The sequence below is a fragment of the Schistocerca nitens genome, chromosome 4 (assembly GCF_023898315.1).
Source record: "Schistocerca nitens isolate TAMUIC-IGC-003100 chromosome 4, iqSchNite1.1, whole genome shotgun sequence".
Taxonomy (NCBI): Eukaryota; Metazoa; Arthropoda; class Insecta; order Orthoptera; family Acrididae; genus Schistocerca; species Schistocerca nitens.
This window is the reverse complement of record NC_064617.1, coordinates 991,234,472-991,248,314: the sequence shown is the minus strand read 5'-3', so window position 1 is coordinate 991,248,314 and position 13,843 is coordinate 991,234,472. Positions and strand designations below refer to the sequence as shown.

The 13,843-nt window shown below is 44.0% G+C and overlaps 1 protein-coding gene across 1 annotated transcript in view; it reads left to right on the top strand.

The window, feature by feature from the left end:
* Positions 1–13,843, top strand: part of LOC126252741 (dipeptidase 1-like) — a 1,484,085-nt gene that overhangs the window by 966,033 nt on the left and 504,209 nt on the right. The window contains exon 8 of the mRNA XM_049953644.1: positions 10,240–10,390. Within this exon, the coding sequence (XP_049809601.1) occupies positions 10,240–10,390 (151 nt within the window). The remainder of the gene's footprint in view (positions 1–10,239; positions 10,391–13,843) is intronic.

Below are 13,843 nucleotides of genomic sequence, written 5' to 3'. Positions count from 1 at the left end.
TTCCAAAGGAATCATTGGCCCATTTTTCAGATCCGAAACGATTACTGCATCACGCTATCTGGACATTCTTCGTGAATTTGTGGCGGTACAAACCGCCTTAGACGACATTGCGAACACCTCGTGGTTTATGCAAGATGGTGCCCGGCCACATCGCACGGCCGACGTCTTTAATTTCCTGAATGAATATTTCGATGATCGTGTGATTGCTTTGGACTATCCGAAACATACAGGAGGCGGCGTTGATTGGCCTCCCTATTCGCCAGACATGAACCCCTGTGACTTCTTTCTGTGGGGACACTTAAAAGACCAGGTGTACCGCCAGAATCCAGAAACAATTGAACAGCTGAAGCAGTACATCTCATCTGCATGTGAAGCCATTCCGCCAGACACGTTGTCAAAGGTTTCGGGTAATTTCATTCAGAGACTACGCCATATTATTGCTACGCATGGTGGATATGTGTAAAAATCGTACTATAGAGTTTCCCAGACCGCAGCGCCATCTGTTGTTGAAAATTGTAACTACTGTAATTTCGAAAGTTTGTCTGCCTGAAAATGTACTGTTGTCCCAAGCATATTGCAACAAACGGTGTATTTCTATCGCTGCTCGTTTAGTTTTTATTGCCGTTTCAAATATACCGGTCATTTTTGAAACACCCTGTATAAGCTTTTGGAGAAAGATTCCTCAGATGTATAACTCTCACACACTCATCCAGCAATCACTCACAGATGTGGCTACTATCACCAGCCACTGGGTTACGACTGCGACAGCATCTGACGTGAGTAGCAATCTTATGTGTTAGGTGTGTGGGTAAGATGTAAGGATGTGGCGAGAAAGGTGACAGATGGCAGCGCAGAGGTGGGAAGGATGCTATTGCTGCTTAAGAGAGCATGCAGGGACGTGGTGGGGCTCAGATAGAGCCGTTAGGTCCACATCAGCGGGTTCTTCTGGAGGAGGAGTGGATGGAAGGGGAAAGCATAAGGGAGAAGAGTAGAGAAGAGAAGAGAAAAACACCTGTAGAGGCATTGGAGGGCTAGAAGGCTTGCAAGTACTATATTGGGAGCAGGAAAGGGGATAGGTATATAGACAACACACTCTTTCTTCCCATAACTGCTTTGGCCTCAACCTTCGTTAGTCCTTGTCCTCCATCTGCCTATCCCTTCCCCTGCTCCCACAAAAACACAACACATCCCTTCCATCCGGTCAATGCACCTAATATTCGTTTCCTTTTCTGTCCTTCTCTTTCCTCCCTTTGACCTTCCCGCCCTCCCCCATAGCACTGCCACCTCCCTGTCTCTCCAGCTAGCAGCCCTATCCTTTCACCTATCCCTCCCCCTCTCCCACCTGATTTCTCCTCCACCACATACGCCAGCAGAATACTGCTCAAATGAAACGCAGTCGGAGTGAGGCCCTAGCGGCTGGAGACAGTAGTCAAATATATGTAAGTTGTTCTTAGATGTGGGAGTTCTACCCCTGAGGAAGGGTTTTGCCCGAAAGTTTAAATGTTGGTGGTAATCTTTTCATTGTGTCTGTCTGCGAATCAACACCTCCTTTCCTTTCAATGACGAATGGCAGTCTATCCTTTTCACGTAGCAGTTATTCCATCATGGATTTCCCATTGTTTGATAGTATGTATATATAGCTGCAGTTCTCTGTGACTAATTTATCAGCATTTTTCGGCATTCGTGTTACCGCCAGTTTATATCAAAGTATTTGCTCACATGTCAAATGTACTATTATGAACAAAGAACTAAATAATTGTTTCTTATTGAAATATGTAATGTCTTTGACTGAAAAGTGAAAATCTTTAACATGAACCAGAATAAAGCACATTCTGGATGCTACCACATTTTTCGTGACAATAGACAGTCTGTTTATATTCATAGTGAAAAGCGAGTAATTTGTAGCAATTAGCAATTAAAATGAAAGCTGTCAGGTGAACACCAATCACAAAGTGGCCCATACTGTCGCAATAAATGACAAAATCCAGTTTCAGATACAGCTTGCCGTATAACGATCACTCATGACGATTTAATGAAGTATTTTTATCTGTCTCCTTGTCACAGAGCAAGTGCCCGACATCACGCAGTGGAAATAAACACGTAACTACCATGGGCACCTTTTGTGGATGAATCTGAAATTGTTTGACAACTAGATAATGGAATAAACGAATAGTTCAAAAAGTGACTGCTTGTAGTTTTCTGTAATTGTTTACCGAGGACGAAATTACCACAAAGCGCACAGAGAATACAAGGGCTATAAAAACGATAATTTTTTCTAACTTGAATGTTTAGACTCCGTTCGTGTAACACGCCCCGACACCTGCCCACTCCATTAAAAAAAGTTGAGATTTTAGGTGTTCATTACCTGTTACAGAGCAGATAGTACCCCTTTAAAAAGTCGTCAGCCGTGGCTCCCCGCTGCTACATGGACTGTTGAACTGATTAAGGTACTAGACCAGCGTTCAGGACCAACGGGGCTTAACAGCCCAACGCGGCACCCACTTCTAGGCTTTTGTGATTGCCTGACATCGGTTAAGACTTGTGCGAAGACTGTTCCGGTGATCTTTCTCCCCTTTGCTCTACAAAACGGTTATTTTGCTCCATAACTAATGAGCTGGTCGCCAATGGGACTTTTCCGCCGCACCCATACTGGAAGAGATGCAGCAAATTTGCACCGCAAGGTTTCAGTCATTCCTTCCGAAGCTGAAACTATCCAAAAGGCGTGGTGTCGTTATCACCGGACTGAGCTGTTATCCGTACTGTCAGCCGCTGTGGCCGAGCGGTTCTAGGCACTTCAGTCCAGAACTACCCGACTGCTACCGTCGTAGGTTCGAGTCCTGCCTCTGGCATGGATGGGTGTGATGTCCTTAGGTTAGGTAGGTTTAAGTAGTTCTAAGTTCTAGGGGACTGATGACCTCCGATGTTAAGCCCCGCAGTGCTCAGAGCCATTTGAACCATTTGTCATCCGTACTCATTTAGTTAAGAATTACACCTCTCCTTGACCAAAGTAAATTGTTTAATCGAGACTCGAACTCCTTTCTTCTAGGAGTGCTAGTTCTGAAAGGTTCGCAGGGGAGCGTCTGTGAAATTTGGAAGGAGGTACTGACGGAATTGGAGCTGTGATGACGGGTCGTGACTCGTGCTTGGGTAGCTGCCCGCGAAAGGCGATGGTCCCTAGTCCGAGTCTCGGTCCAGCTCACAGTTTTGATCTGCCAGAAAGTGTCATTTCAGCCAGAAAGTTTCATTCTGGAATTGTTTAATGGCTCTGAGCACTATGGGACTTAACATGTGTGGTCATCAGTCCCCTAGAACTTAGAACTACTTAAACCTAACTAACCTAAGGACATCACACACATCCATGCCCGAGGCAGGATTCGAATCTGCGACCGTAGCAGTCGCGCAGTTCCGGACTGAGCGCCTAGAACCGCTAGACCACCGCGGCCGGCGGAATTTTTTAATCATCAGCATTATTTAATTATTTATCGGCTGGAGATCATTAAGTTCAGTGGATTGAGGTGCACTGTTAATTTATTATACTCTTTGTCGAAAGTTATTATTGAGTTTCAGTAAGAAAGTTATGCCGAGATATTCGAACAAAAGTTCAAAGTTCATTGATGTCTCATGTCCTGACTACCAGTCCATATTTGTAGACTCCATTTCAACAACCACCACACTAGCACGCATTCTGAAACAGGCAACCGTAAAACATATTGTCGAGCACAGAGACTCTTAAGTGCGCGTTGTTGCATCTCAGCAACATAAAAGTGAACCTATAATGAAAAAACTGGCCTACGCCATTTATGAAAGACTCTCCCAAAACTAGCATGACTAGTGAATATGTAAACGTTACTACCGATAGTTTTTGCATTGTCATATGGTTACGTGTCAGTGCTGAATACGTTTCATTGCAGTGCATTACCATGAACGTAGTTGTTGTGTGAAATTCTTCGTTCAGTCCAGGAGGGGAAAGCTGTATTTGAGACCTATATTCGTTTTCACTCGTTTGAAGGCAAACGTGAAGTGTTCGTAGCAAAATTTCCGAATGTCAGGAGCCGTGTTAACAGTAACATACACGAGATACAGGGTGACAAATAGTGATCTATATGAAACAAGATCGTCATAACTTCTGAATGGTTGGAGTTAGGACGTTTGTTCTAGGCGCGCAGTCAGGAACCGTGCGACTGCTACGGTCGCGGGGGTAGAATCCTGCCTCGGGCATTGATGTGTGTGCTGTTCTTAGGTTAGTTAGGTTTAAGTAGTTCTAAGTTCTAGGGGACTGATGACCACAGCAGTCGAGTCCCATAGTGCTCAGAGCCATTTGAGCCATTTAGGACGTTTAAACTTCACAGTTGGCCAAGGAGCATGGTGGGAATTAGTATGCGTATGGTTTGGTTTAGTCAACTTGGATGGGTTCATCAATGAACAAAACTGGCTCATTTGGACGACTGAGAATCCGTATTTCGCGATCGAGATGTGTCTTGGCCCTCAACGAGTGACTGTGTGGTGTGCAGTGTCCAGTCGCAGAATATACAGTGCATAGCACTTGGTGGCACCGTGACTGCGCAACGGTACGTGAAGGATTTCGAAGATGGTTTCATCCCTGTTATCCAAAGGGCCCTCATTTCGACAAGATGTCGTTCTTGCAAGACGGGGCTCTAACCGATCGAAGGAGGAGAGAGACTGTTGTCCTGGAGGAGCACTCTGAAGACCACATTCTGGCTTTGGGGCACAAAGAGGCCACTGGCATGGGCCTCGATTGCCCACCATATTCTCCGGATCTGAACATATGCGACTACTTTTGTGGGGCTATATTAAAGACCATGTGTACAGCAATAACCCCAAAACCATTGCCATTCAGGAGGTCATCGACAGCGTCGCTGTCCCGACACCTCAGCGTGTCACGCAGAATTTCGCTATTCGTACGCAGCACACCATCACCATGACGGTAGGCATACCGAACATGTCATAACCTAAATTCCAATACCTGTAGTGACGTTTACATGTCGAATAAAGTGTGTGTACGCCGCAGTTAGTAACTATTTTAGGTTTCTTTCGTACAGTTCAATAATTATCACCCTGTTGGAGAAAAAATGGTGTACAAGAGGTTCGGTTTTAAATGCAAAACGAAATAGGCGCCCGTGAGTTAGGAACCCTGCGCTGTGCCTATATTGAAAGGAGAATTACTGATAGTAAATGAGTATGCAAGTGATCGAATTTATCTGGTGTTAAATACACATTTTGTCGTAAAGTTTTTCATGAATTACAACTGAAACCATAACGCGTTACAACTGTGTAACTGCTGAAGGTGACAAACAAACCGAGACTATATGATTATAGCAACTGACTTCGCGAAAACAATGTTAGCCAGATAGACGCGATATCATATTTGGTGTCAGACGAGGTACGGCTTCATATATATAGCCATGTTAATTAACAGAACGCCACGAGATAGTCGAGCGTTCACTTCCCGGTGAGACAAACTGGGGTATGTTATAATCAACGTTCTTTGACTAGGCTGCCAATACACGAAATTAGCGTACAATTTTCAGAGAATTCTACATCCAACTAACTAATTACGAAAAGGAAAACAGTAACTTCCAACAAGATGGAGCAACGTGTCACACGTCAAACGTTTCACTGAATCGTGTTCACGCAGCTTTCGCAAATAAACTGGTCGTCAAGAGTTGACGGCGACCTCCACGTTCCCTAGAATTATCTACTTGCGATTTTTTCCTTTCTACATCTACATCTACATCTATACTCCGCGAGCCACCTTACGGTGTGTGGCGGAGGGTACTTATTGTACCACTATCTGATCCCCCTTCCCTGTTCCATTCACGAATTGTGCGTGGGAAGAACGACTGCTTGTAAGTCTCCGTATTTGCTCTAATTTCTCGGATCTTTTCGTTGTGATCATTACGCGAGATATATGTGGGCGGTAGTAATATGTTGCCCATCTCTTCCCGGAATGTGCTCTCTCGTAATTTCGATAATAAACCTCTCCGTATTGCGTAACGCCTTTCTTGAAGTGTCCGCCACTGGAGCTTGTTCAGCATCTCCGTAACGCTCTCGCGCTGACTAAATGTCCCCATGACGAATCGCGCTGCTTTTCGCTCGATCATGTCTATCTCTTCTATTAATCCAACCTGGTAAGGGTCCCATACTGATGAGCAATACTCAAGAATCGGACGAACAAGCGTTTTGTAAGCTACTTCTTTCGTCGATGAGTCACATTTTCTTAGAATTCTTCCTATGAATCTCAACCTGGCGCCTGCTTTTCCCACTATTTGTTTTATGTGATCATTCCACTTCAGATCGCTCCGGATAGTAACTCCTAAGTATTTTACGGTCGTTACCGCTTCCAATGATTTACCACCTATGGCATAATCGTACTGGAATGGATTTCTGCCCCTATGTATGCGCATTATATTACATTTATCTACGTTTAGGGAAAGCTGCCAGCTGTCGCACCATTCATTAATCCTCTGCAGGTCTTCCTGGAGTACGTACGAGTCTTCTGATGTTGCTACTTTCTTGTAGACAACCGTGTCATCTGCAAATAGCCTCACGGAGCTACTGATGTTGTCAACTAAGTCATTTATGTATATTGTAAACAATAAAGGTCCTATCACGCTTCCTTGCGGTACTCCCGAAATTACCTCTACATCTGCAGATTTTGAACCGTTAAGAATGACATGTTGTGTTCTTTCTTCTAGGAAATCCTGAATCCAATCACAAACCTGGTCCGATATTCCGTAAGCTCGTATTTTTTTCACTAAACGTAAGTGCGGAACCGTATCAAATGCCTTCCTGAAGTCCAGGAATACGGCATCAATCTGCTCGCCAGTGTCTACGGCACTGTGAATTTCTTGGGCAAATAGGGCGAGCTGAGTTTCACATGATCTCTGTTTGCGGAATCCATGTTGGTTATGATGAAGGAGATTTGTATTATCTAAGAACGTCATAATACGAGAACACAAAACATGTTCCATTATTCTACAACAGATTGACGTAAGCGAAATAGGCCTATAATTATTCGCATCTGATTTATGACCCTTCTTGAAAATGGGAACGACCTGCGCTTTCTTCCAGTCGCTAGGTACTTTACGTTCTTCCAGAGATCTACGATAAATTGCTGATAGAAAGGGGGCAAGTTCTTTAGCATAATCACTGTAGAATCTTAAGGGTATCTCGTCTGGTCCGGATGCTTTTCCGCTACTAAGTGATAGCAGTTGTTTTTCAATTCCGATATCGTTTATTTCAATATTTTCCATTTTGGCGTCCGTGCGACGGCTGAAGTCAGGGACCGTGTTACGATTTTCCGCAGTGAAACAGTTTCGGAATACTGAATTCAGTATTTCTGCCTTTCTTCGGTCGTCCTCTGTTTCGGTGCCATCGTGGTCAACGAGTGACTGAATAGGGGATTTAGATCCGCTTACCGATTTTACATATGACCAAAACTTTTTAGGGTTCTTGTTTAGATTGTTTGCCAATGTTTTATGTTCGAATTCGTTGAATGCTTCTCTCATTGCTCTCTTTACGCTCTTTTTCGCTTCGTTCAGCTTTTCCTTATCAGCTATGATTCGACTATGATTTGAGGTTACTTAAAGGAGAGAGCTTATGCATTCAATCCCTCAAAGTATTCATGCTCTGAAGCTGAACATTCAACGAGAAATCAAAGCAATTCACAACAATGTTTGCGTCAGATAGCCGTGCGGTATGAGGCGCCTTGTCACGGACCGCTCGGCTCCCCCCGTCGGCGGCTGGAGTCCTCCCTCAAAATGGGAGTGTGTGTGTCGTCCTTAGCGTAAGTAAGTTAGTTTAAGTAGTGCGTAAGCCTAGGGGCCGATGACCTCAGCAGTTTGGTCCCATAAGACCTTACCACAGTCCTTTGCGTCAGACATTTCTCTCTGTCCATGTTGATCCATTGTGGACGTCGGACGTCGGACAGCGGCTGGTCAGATATTGAAGAAAGAAATTCGCCAAAGAGCCGTGCAAATTAGAAAGTTATTTTACTATATTTCCGCTGCCAGTTTCGGCAAATCAGTACGCCATCTTCAAGCTCCTTCATAATAAAAGTATACATGTAGTGTACATCAAAGTGTACCATAGTAAGCTTTATAGAAAACGACGGGTAGTAATAAAGTACTTAGAAACTACAAAATGCAAGTAGCAGCGTTAAGACAAATACCTGTGTACAACAAAACAAAATAGAATATGTATACATACTGGTTATCTTTGAAACTATTTTAGCATCACAGAGTTTTAAGAGAACATGCCAAACATTGGAATGACCAAAAGTAGACAATATACATTCAGAAGCGCAACCGAACGAAGGTTCTCAATTTTTAATATAAAAAAACATAATTCTTATAGATGAGAAAACCCCTAGTTCATATGAGGACCCATCCTCATTCAAAGTAAAATGTCGCATTATAATCTATGAAGTACACAGTGGTGTGCATATCTACAGCCTAAGTATTATCACTACTCGTGATATATCATCAAAAATGCAACCTGAAGCAAAACCCAACGGCAGACAACATATTACGTGAAAAACTGAATGTGAAGAACATGGAAGGATACTCGAAAAATACGTTATATACGAGATGAAAATAGAAAGATATGACTTTCTGTCTCTTACATTACATAACAGGTGGGCAATACAAGAGTGGTACAAAGGACTTCAAATCCATATTAACTAAGGGGAGCCCTCCAAAATCTCAGCTGACAACGTCACACTACTTCCCTTGGAGCATAAGGTAAAGGTATCACAGTAGCGACATAGCTACAAAATGACGAACCCATCCAAATGGGTTATGATTTAACAATATGATTCGAAACATTGCAAGTGACGGAGAAACCCAAGGCGATGAAAGAATGTGTTGGTACAGGTCTAAATACGCCAGAGGTCTCAAGCTGCTTGCGCCCCACAACAGTACCTCATAAAATAAAAACTCGTAATTATCGTCAGCTCGGCATGAATCAGAAATCCATAAACACCATTAAATGCATATCTGATAACAACATTATAACAATCCCCATAAGCTATGTGGTGAAGTAACGGATCAAGTTAGAACACTGATAGAGTAACCGAATCCTACTCAGGAGACGCATCTTATTCGAGAATGTGAGCATTTAAGTCACCTGCAACAAACTTTACACATAATTTCCAAACTTTACGAAATTTTCTCACTGCCATCCCGCACAGATTGATGAAAGAAGAAAAGTTTATAGCTTACTACACTTTCGCTGTTCATGCAGCAAGACTGCCGCATTCTTACTTCTTTTCTACTAATTCTGTTCCCGACACATTTAGTAGACAGTATCCACTTATGGTGCTGAGTGTACCTGCAAAATTATATCATTGTAAGATACACAGTTCAAGAGACAAGGCTTCATAAACATTTAGCTGCGTGAAAACTTAGCTGCAAGATGACATTAGCTAGAGATACTATTTAAATTTGTGTACAAATATATGTGAAATATGTTAAATATATCTTCCATGTGTGTGCACAGGTGGTGATGTGGGTAAAATGCGTCTTCTAAATCCGTGATCGACTTCAACAAGACTTGGTACAGATATTATATATTATCTGGAAAGAAGTACTGTGGGGGTAAGATCCACAAACCTCCTATTGGAGTGGGAATGATGGACAAAGAAAGGTATGGGAGGAGGGGATGGAGAGACTGAAGTGATAAAAAGGATGGATACAGGTAGGGTGGAGGAGAAGCTGGACAGAGAGAGGGAGAAGGAGGAGGAGGAGATGGATAGACAGAGAGGAGGAGGGAGAGGCGAACAGAGAGAGAAAAGAGGAGATGAACAGAGAGAGGAGGCAGAGGAGGAGGAATAGGAGGAGGAGAGGGTAAAAGAGAGGAAGAGGAGGGCATATATAAAGAGAGAGATGAGTATGAGGTAGGCAGAGGTAGGGGGAGGAGGAGATGGGACAGAGAGAGATAGAGGAGAAGTAAATGGACAAAGAGAGAGGGAGGAGAAGGAGATAGAGGGAGGGGGGGAGGAGAAAATAAACTAACAGAAAATTGGAATAAATACAATCCCTGCCAACGCTGGTTACAGAGCTAGTCATTAACAAAATTTAATTACAACTTTTACGTTATGGATTCAGTTTCGTACTGTTCATCACGTGTTACTTCAGGTATATGTCGATATGCAGCAACAGGGACCTTACAGCTGGTACTGTGGATACGTGAGCTCACCCGGTGTCTGGCGCTGCGCAGGTATCGAGGAGGCGCACCGCGCCGGGAAGGTGGCCAGCCTGATCGGCGTGGAGGGCGGCCATGCGCTGGGCAGCTCCCTGGCGGTGCTGCGCATGTTCTACCAGCTGGGCGCGCGCTACCTCACGCTCACGCACGCCTGCAACACGCCTTGGTGAGTCGCCGCCGATGCTGCCTGCTCTACCTGCTGCCTGCTGTCTGCTCTACCTGCTGCCTGCTCTACCTGCTCTACCTACTACTGGCTGCTGCCAACCGCCTTGACAGAGGAGCAAATGAAAGCGAACGCATATTCGCAGGCATTTCGCCTGTGTTCACTCTCATTCACTTATATCTATGCGCATGCGTTAATACTAGAGGAAACGGGAAAGAACAAGAGATGACGAACGTATCTCATGAATGCTGTGTTATTATTTTTGGATTAGTAATCGGCACATAGGATATTACAATACACAAGGTTTTGGGGGAATAAATGCACATATTTTTTATTGGTGACTGAGAACAGTGTACTGAAAAACATTACAGCAGACGTTATTTCATTTGCAGACCAGTGATTATAGCGATTAGGAGTACTATGTTTTTCAGTTGGTTAGTACCTCAAAGTACTTGTGACAAGACCAAGCCAATGATACTTACATTCCCCAGGGCATCAGATGAGGTGTTGAAGCGTACAAACATGAATGCGAAACGGGAAGTCTGTACTGACAGGCGTAGTCGACTTAGCTGTGCATTTACGAAAGTGCAGAAAATATTAGGTAGTAAATAATATGACAAGTTTCCCGGAAAACTGTTTGATGCAAAGAAAAAACAAGTAACACACTGAAGTGCGTGCATATGAGCGTACCAGTGATCAGAATATCTGCACTTACACCCCTAACACCCTATATACAAACATTAAAAAAAGTTTTGCATCACCTCGGTTGCGAGATTTCCTGAACCTGTGAAGAAAGTTGGAATAGAGATCAACATAAACATCGTTTCTGACCTTTTTATTGCTCATGAAAACTACACATTGCATGTTGTACCACCATATAAAGAGACATTCAGAGGTGATGATCCAGGTAGCTGTGCACAAGGGTACCTCCAGTACCCAGTAGCACGTCCTCTTGCACTGATGCTTGCCTGTATCCGTCATGGCATACTATCCACATGCCCCTCAAGGCATTGTTGGTCCAAATTGTCCAACTCCTCAACGGCGATTAGGCGTAGATCCCTGAGACTGGTTGGTGGGTCACATCGTCGATAAGCAGCCCTTTTCAATCTATCGCAGGCATATTCGGTAGGCTTCATGTCTGTAGAACATGCTGGCCACTCTAGCCGAGCGATGTCGTTATCCTGGAGGAAGTCACTCACAAGATGTGCACGTTGGGGGTGCGAGCTGTCGTCGATGAAGATGAATGTCTCGCCAATATGCTGCCTTCATGTTTACACTGTCGGTCAGAGGATGGCACTGACATATCGTACAGCCGTTACGGTGCCATCCATGGCCACCAGCGGTGTACGGCGGCCCCACATAATGCCACCCCAAAACAGCAGGGAACCTCCAACTTGCAGCACTCGTTGAACGGTGTGTCTAAGGCGATCAGCCTTACCGGGTTGCGCCCAAACACCTCTCCGACGATTGTCTGGTTGAAGGCATATGCGACACCCATTGGTGAAGAGAATGTGATGGCAATCCTGAGCGGTCCATTCGGCATGTTGCTGGGCCCATCTGTACCGCGCTACATGGTGTCGTGGTTGAAAAGACGGACCTCGCCATAGACATCGGGAGTCAAGTTGCGCGTCATGCAGACTATTGCGCGCAGTGAGTCGTAACACGACATCCTGTGGCTGCACGAAAAGCTTTATTTTTTCAGCATGGTGGCGTTCCTCCTAGCCCCAATCCGTTGCTAGCGGTCATCCACTGCAGTAGTACCCCTTGGATGGCAAGGGGTTGGAATGTCATCGACAGTTCCTGTCTCTCTGTATCTCCTCCATGTCCGAACAACATCGCTTTGGTTCACTCCGAGAGATCTGGACAATTGCCTTGTTGTGGGCCCTTCCTGGCACAAAGTAACAATGCGGACGTGATCGAACCGCGGTATTGACTGTCTAGGCATGGTTGAACTACAGACAACACGAGCCGTGTACCTCCTTCCTGGTGGAATGACTGGAAGTGATCGGCTGTCGGAGCCCCTCAATCTATTTAGCGCTGCTCTGTGCGGTTGTTTACATCTTTAGGGGGTTTAGTGATGTCTGTCAACAGTCAAAGAGACTGCGTCTGTGATATAATATCCACAGTCAACGTCTATCTTCAGGAGTTCTGGGAACCGGGACGATGCAGACGTTATATTGATGTGTGTAGTTAGTGCCAAGATGCTGAACTTTGATATTCAGAGGCAACTGTTTTTGATGAAGTAAGCAGAAAGACGTACGAAAGGAAGAATTAAGGTCTCTCGCTTTGTACATAAATGTGAAATACGTGGAGGTAGTTCAGACGACACCTAACGGCAGCTCCAGCTGAAGCACTCCCCTTGCCTTGATAAGTAGGTCCCCCAGCGCCTACTTGCACTAAACTGTGCGCTCTCTGGTTATAAATGTGCAGATCTGTCACTTTTAGCTAACAGTATCAATAGATATCTTCTACTTTCCGCCCTTTTGCAGCAATTGATAGTACCAGGTCGTGAACCCGTTGATTCGCTGAGATGTCAGAGTACTGTTAAGTGAGAACCATAGACACTGAGTATAATCGCTATTTCCGTCTAGTACGTTCTTAATATTTCTTGTAATGAATATAAGGGCAGGAAGGAGAAAAGGCGATTAATGGTGAGATGGATGGCGTAAATCGGCAAAGCCTATGTCGTAGGCCTATCCCTAACACGATGATGTCTGACCGTCGGAAGATGAATAATCTGTTTTCGCCGTCTGAATTAACTTTGCAATAAAATAACGCTTATAAATCGGCATCAGATTTTGTTATCATGTAACTGAATGAAGATAGGTTCGTCTTCTGGAATGTGCTTTGAGCACGTATGGCTGCGACAATGGCAGCCGATCCATTGCAACAACGTATGAAGCCGACCAACAACGAATACTTGTTAAGAAACAGTAAAAATGATTATTAGAAGGGGACAAGATGTAAATTAAGTAATAGAAATTAATAAAGTAAATCTTCAGATTAATATAACTCAAGCTATTTAAACACTCATAATAAGACACCACATTTTATTCCATTCGTTTACTAAGACAGCTACGATCGGAAAGAGTACAAGGCAGTAAAAAAACACACTAGCATTTGTCTTAAAAACAAATTCGGATCGGAAACAAATCGTTGAAAATATCTCTGAGATTGGGAAACTGTGGTAATAACTATAAATTGTGGGATTTCATGAAGAATTTAAGTTCACTAATGAACAGTTCAAGTAAATTTTAAGGAAGTCACCTTCAATATTCTCTTTAATTCCTGCAGCAGTACTCTATCAGTACAACTTTATAACGAGTGATGTCACACATCACTTTAATCCAATGGTGTCTAACAACATGTTGTAACGTACAACGATTCTCAGTCATCGCGTTCATATTCGATTTAATGATTACGGTTGTCAGCAAGCTCGCGACAGTTTATATTGCC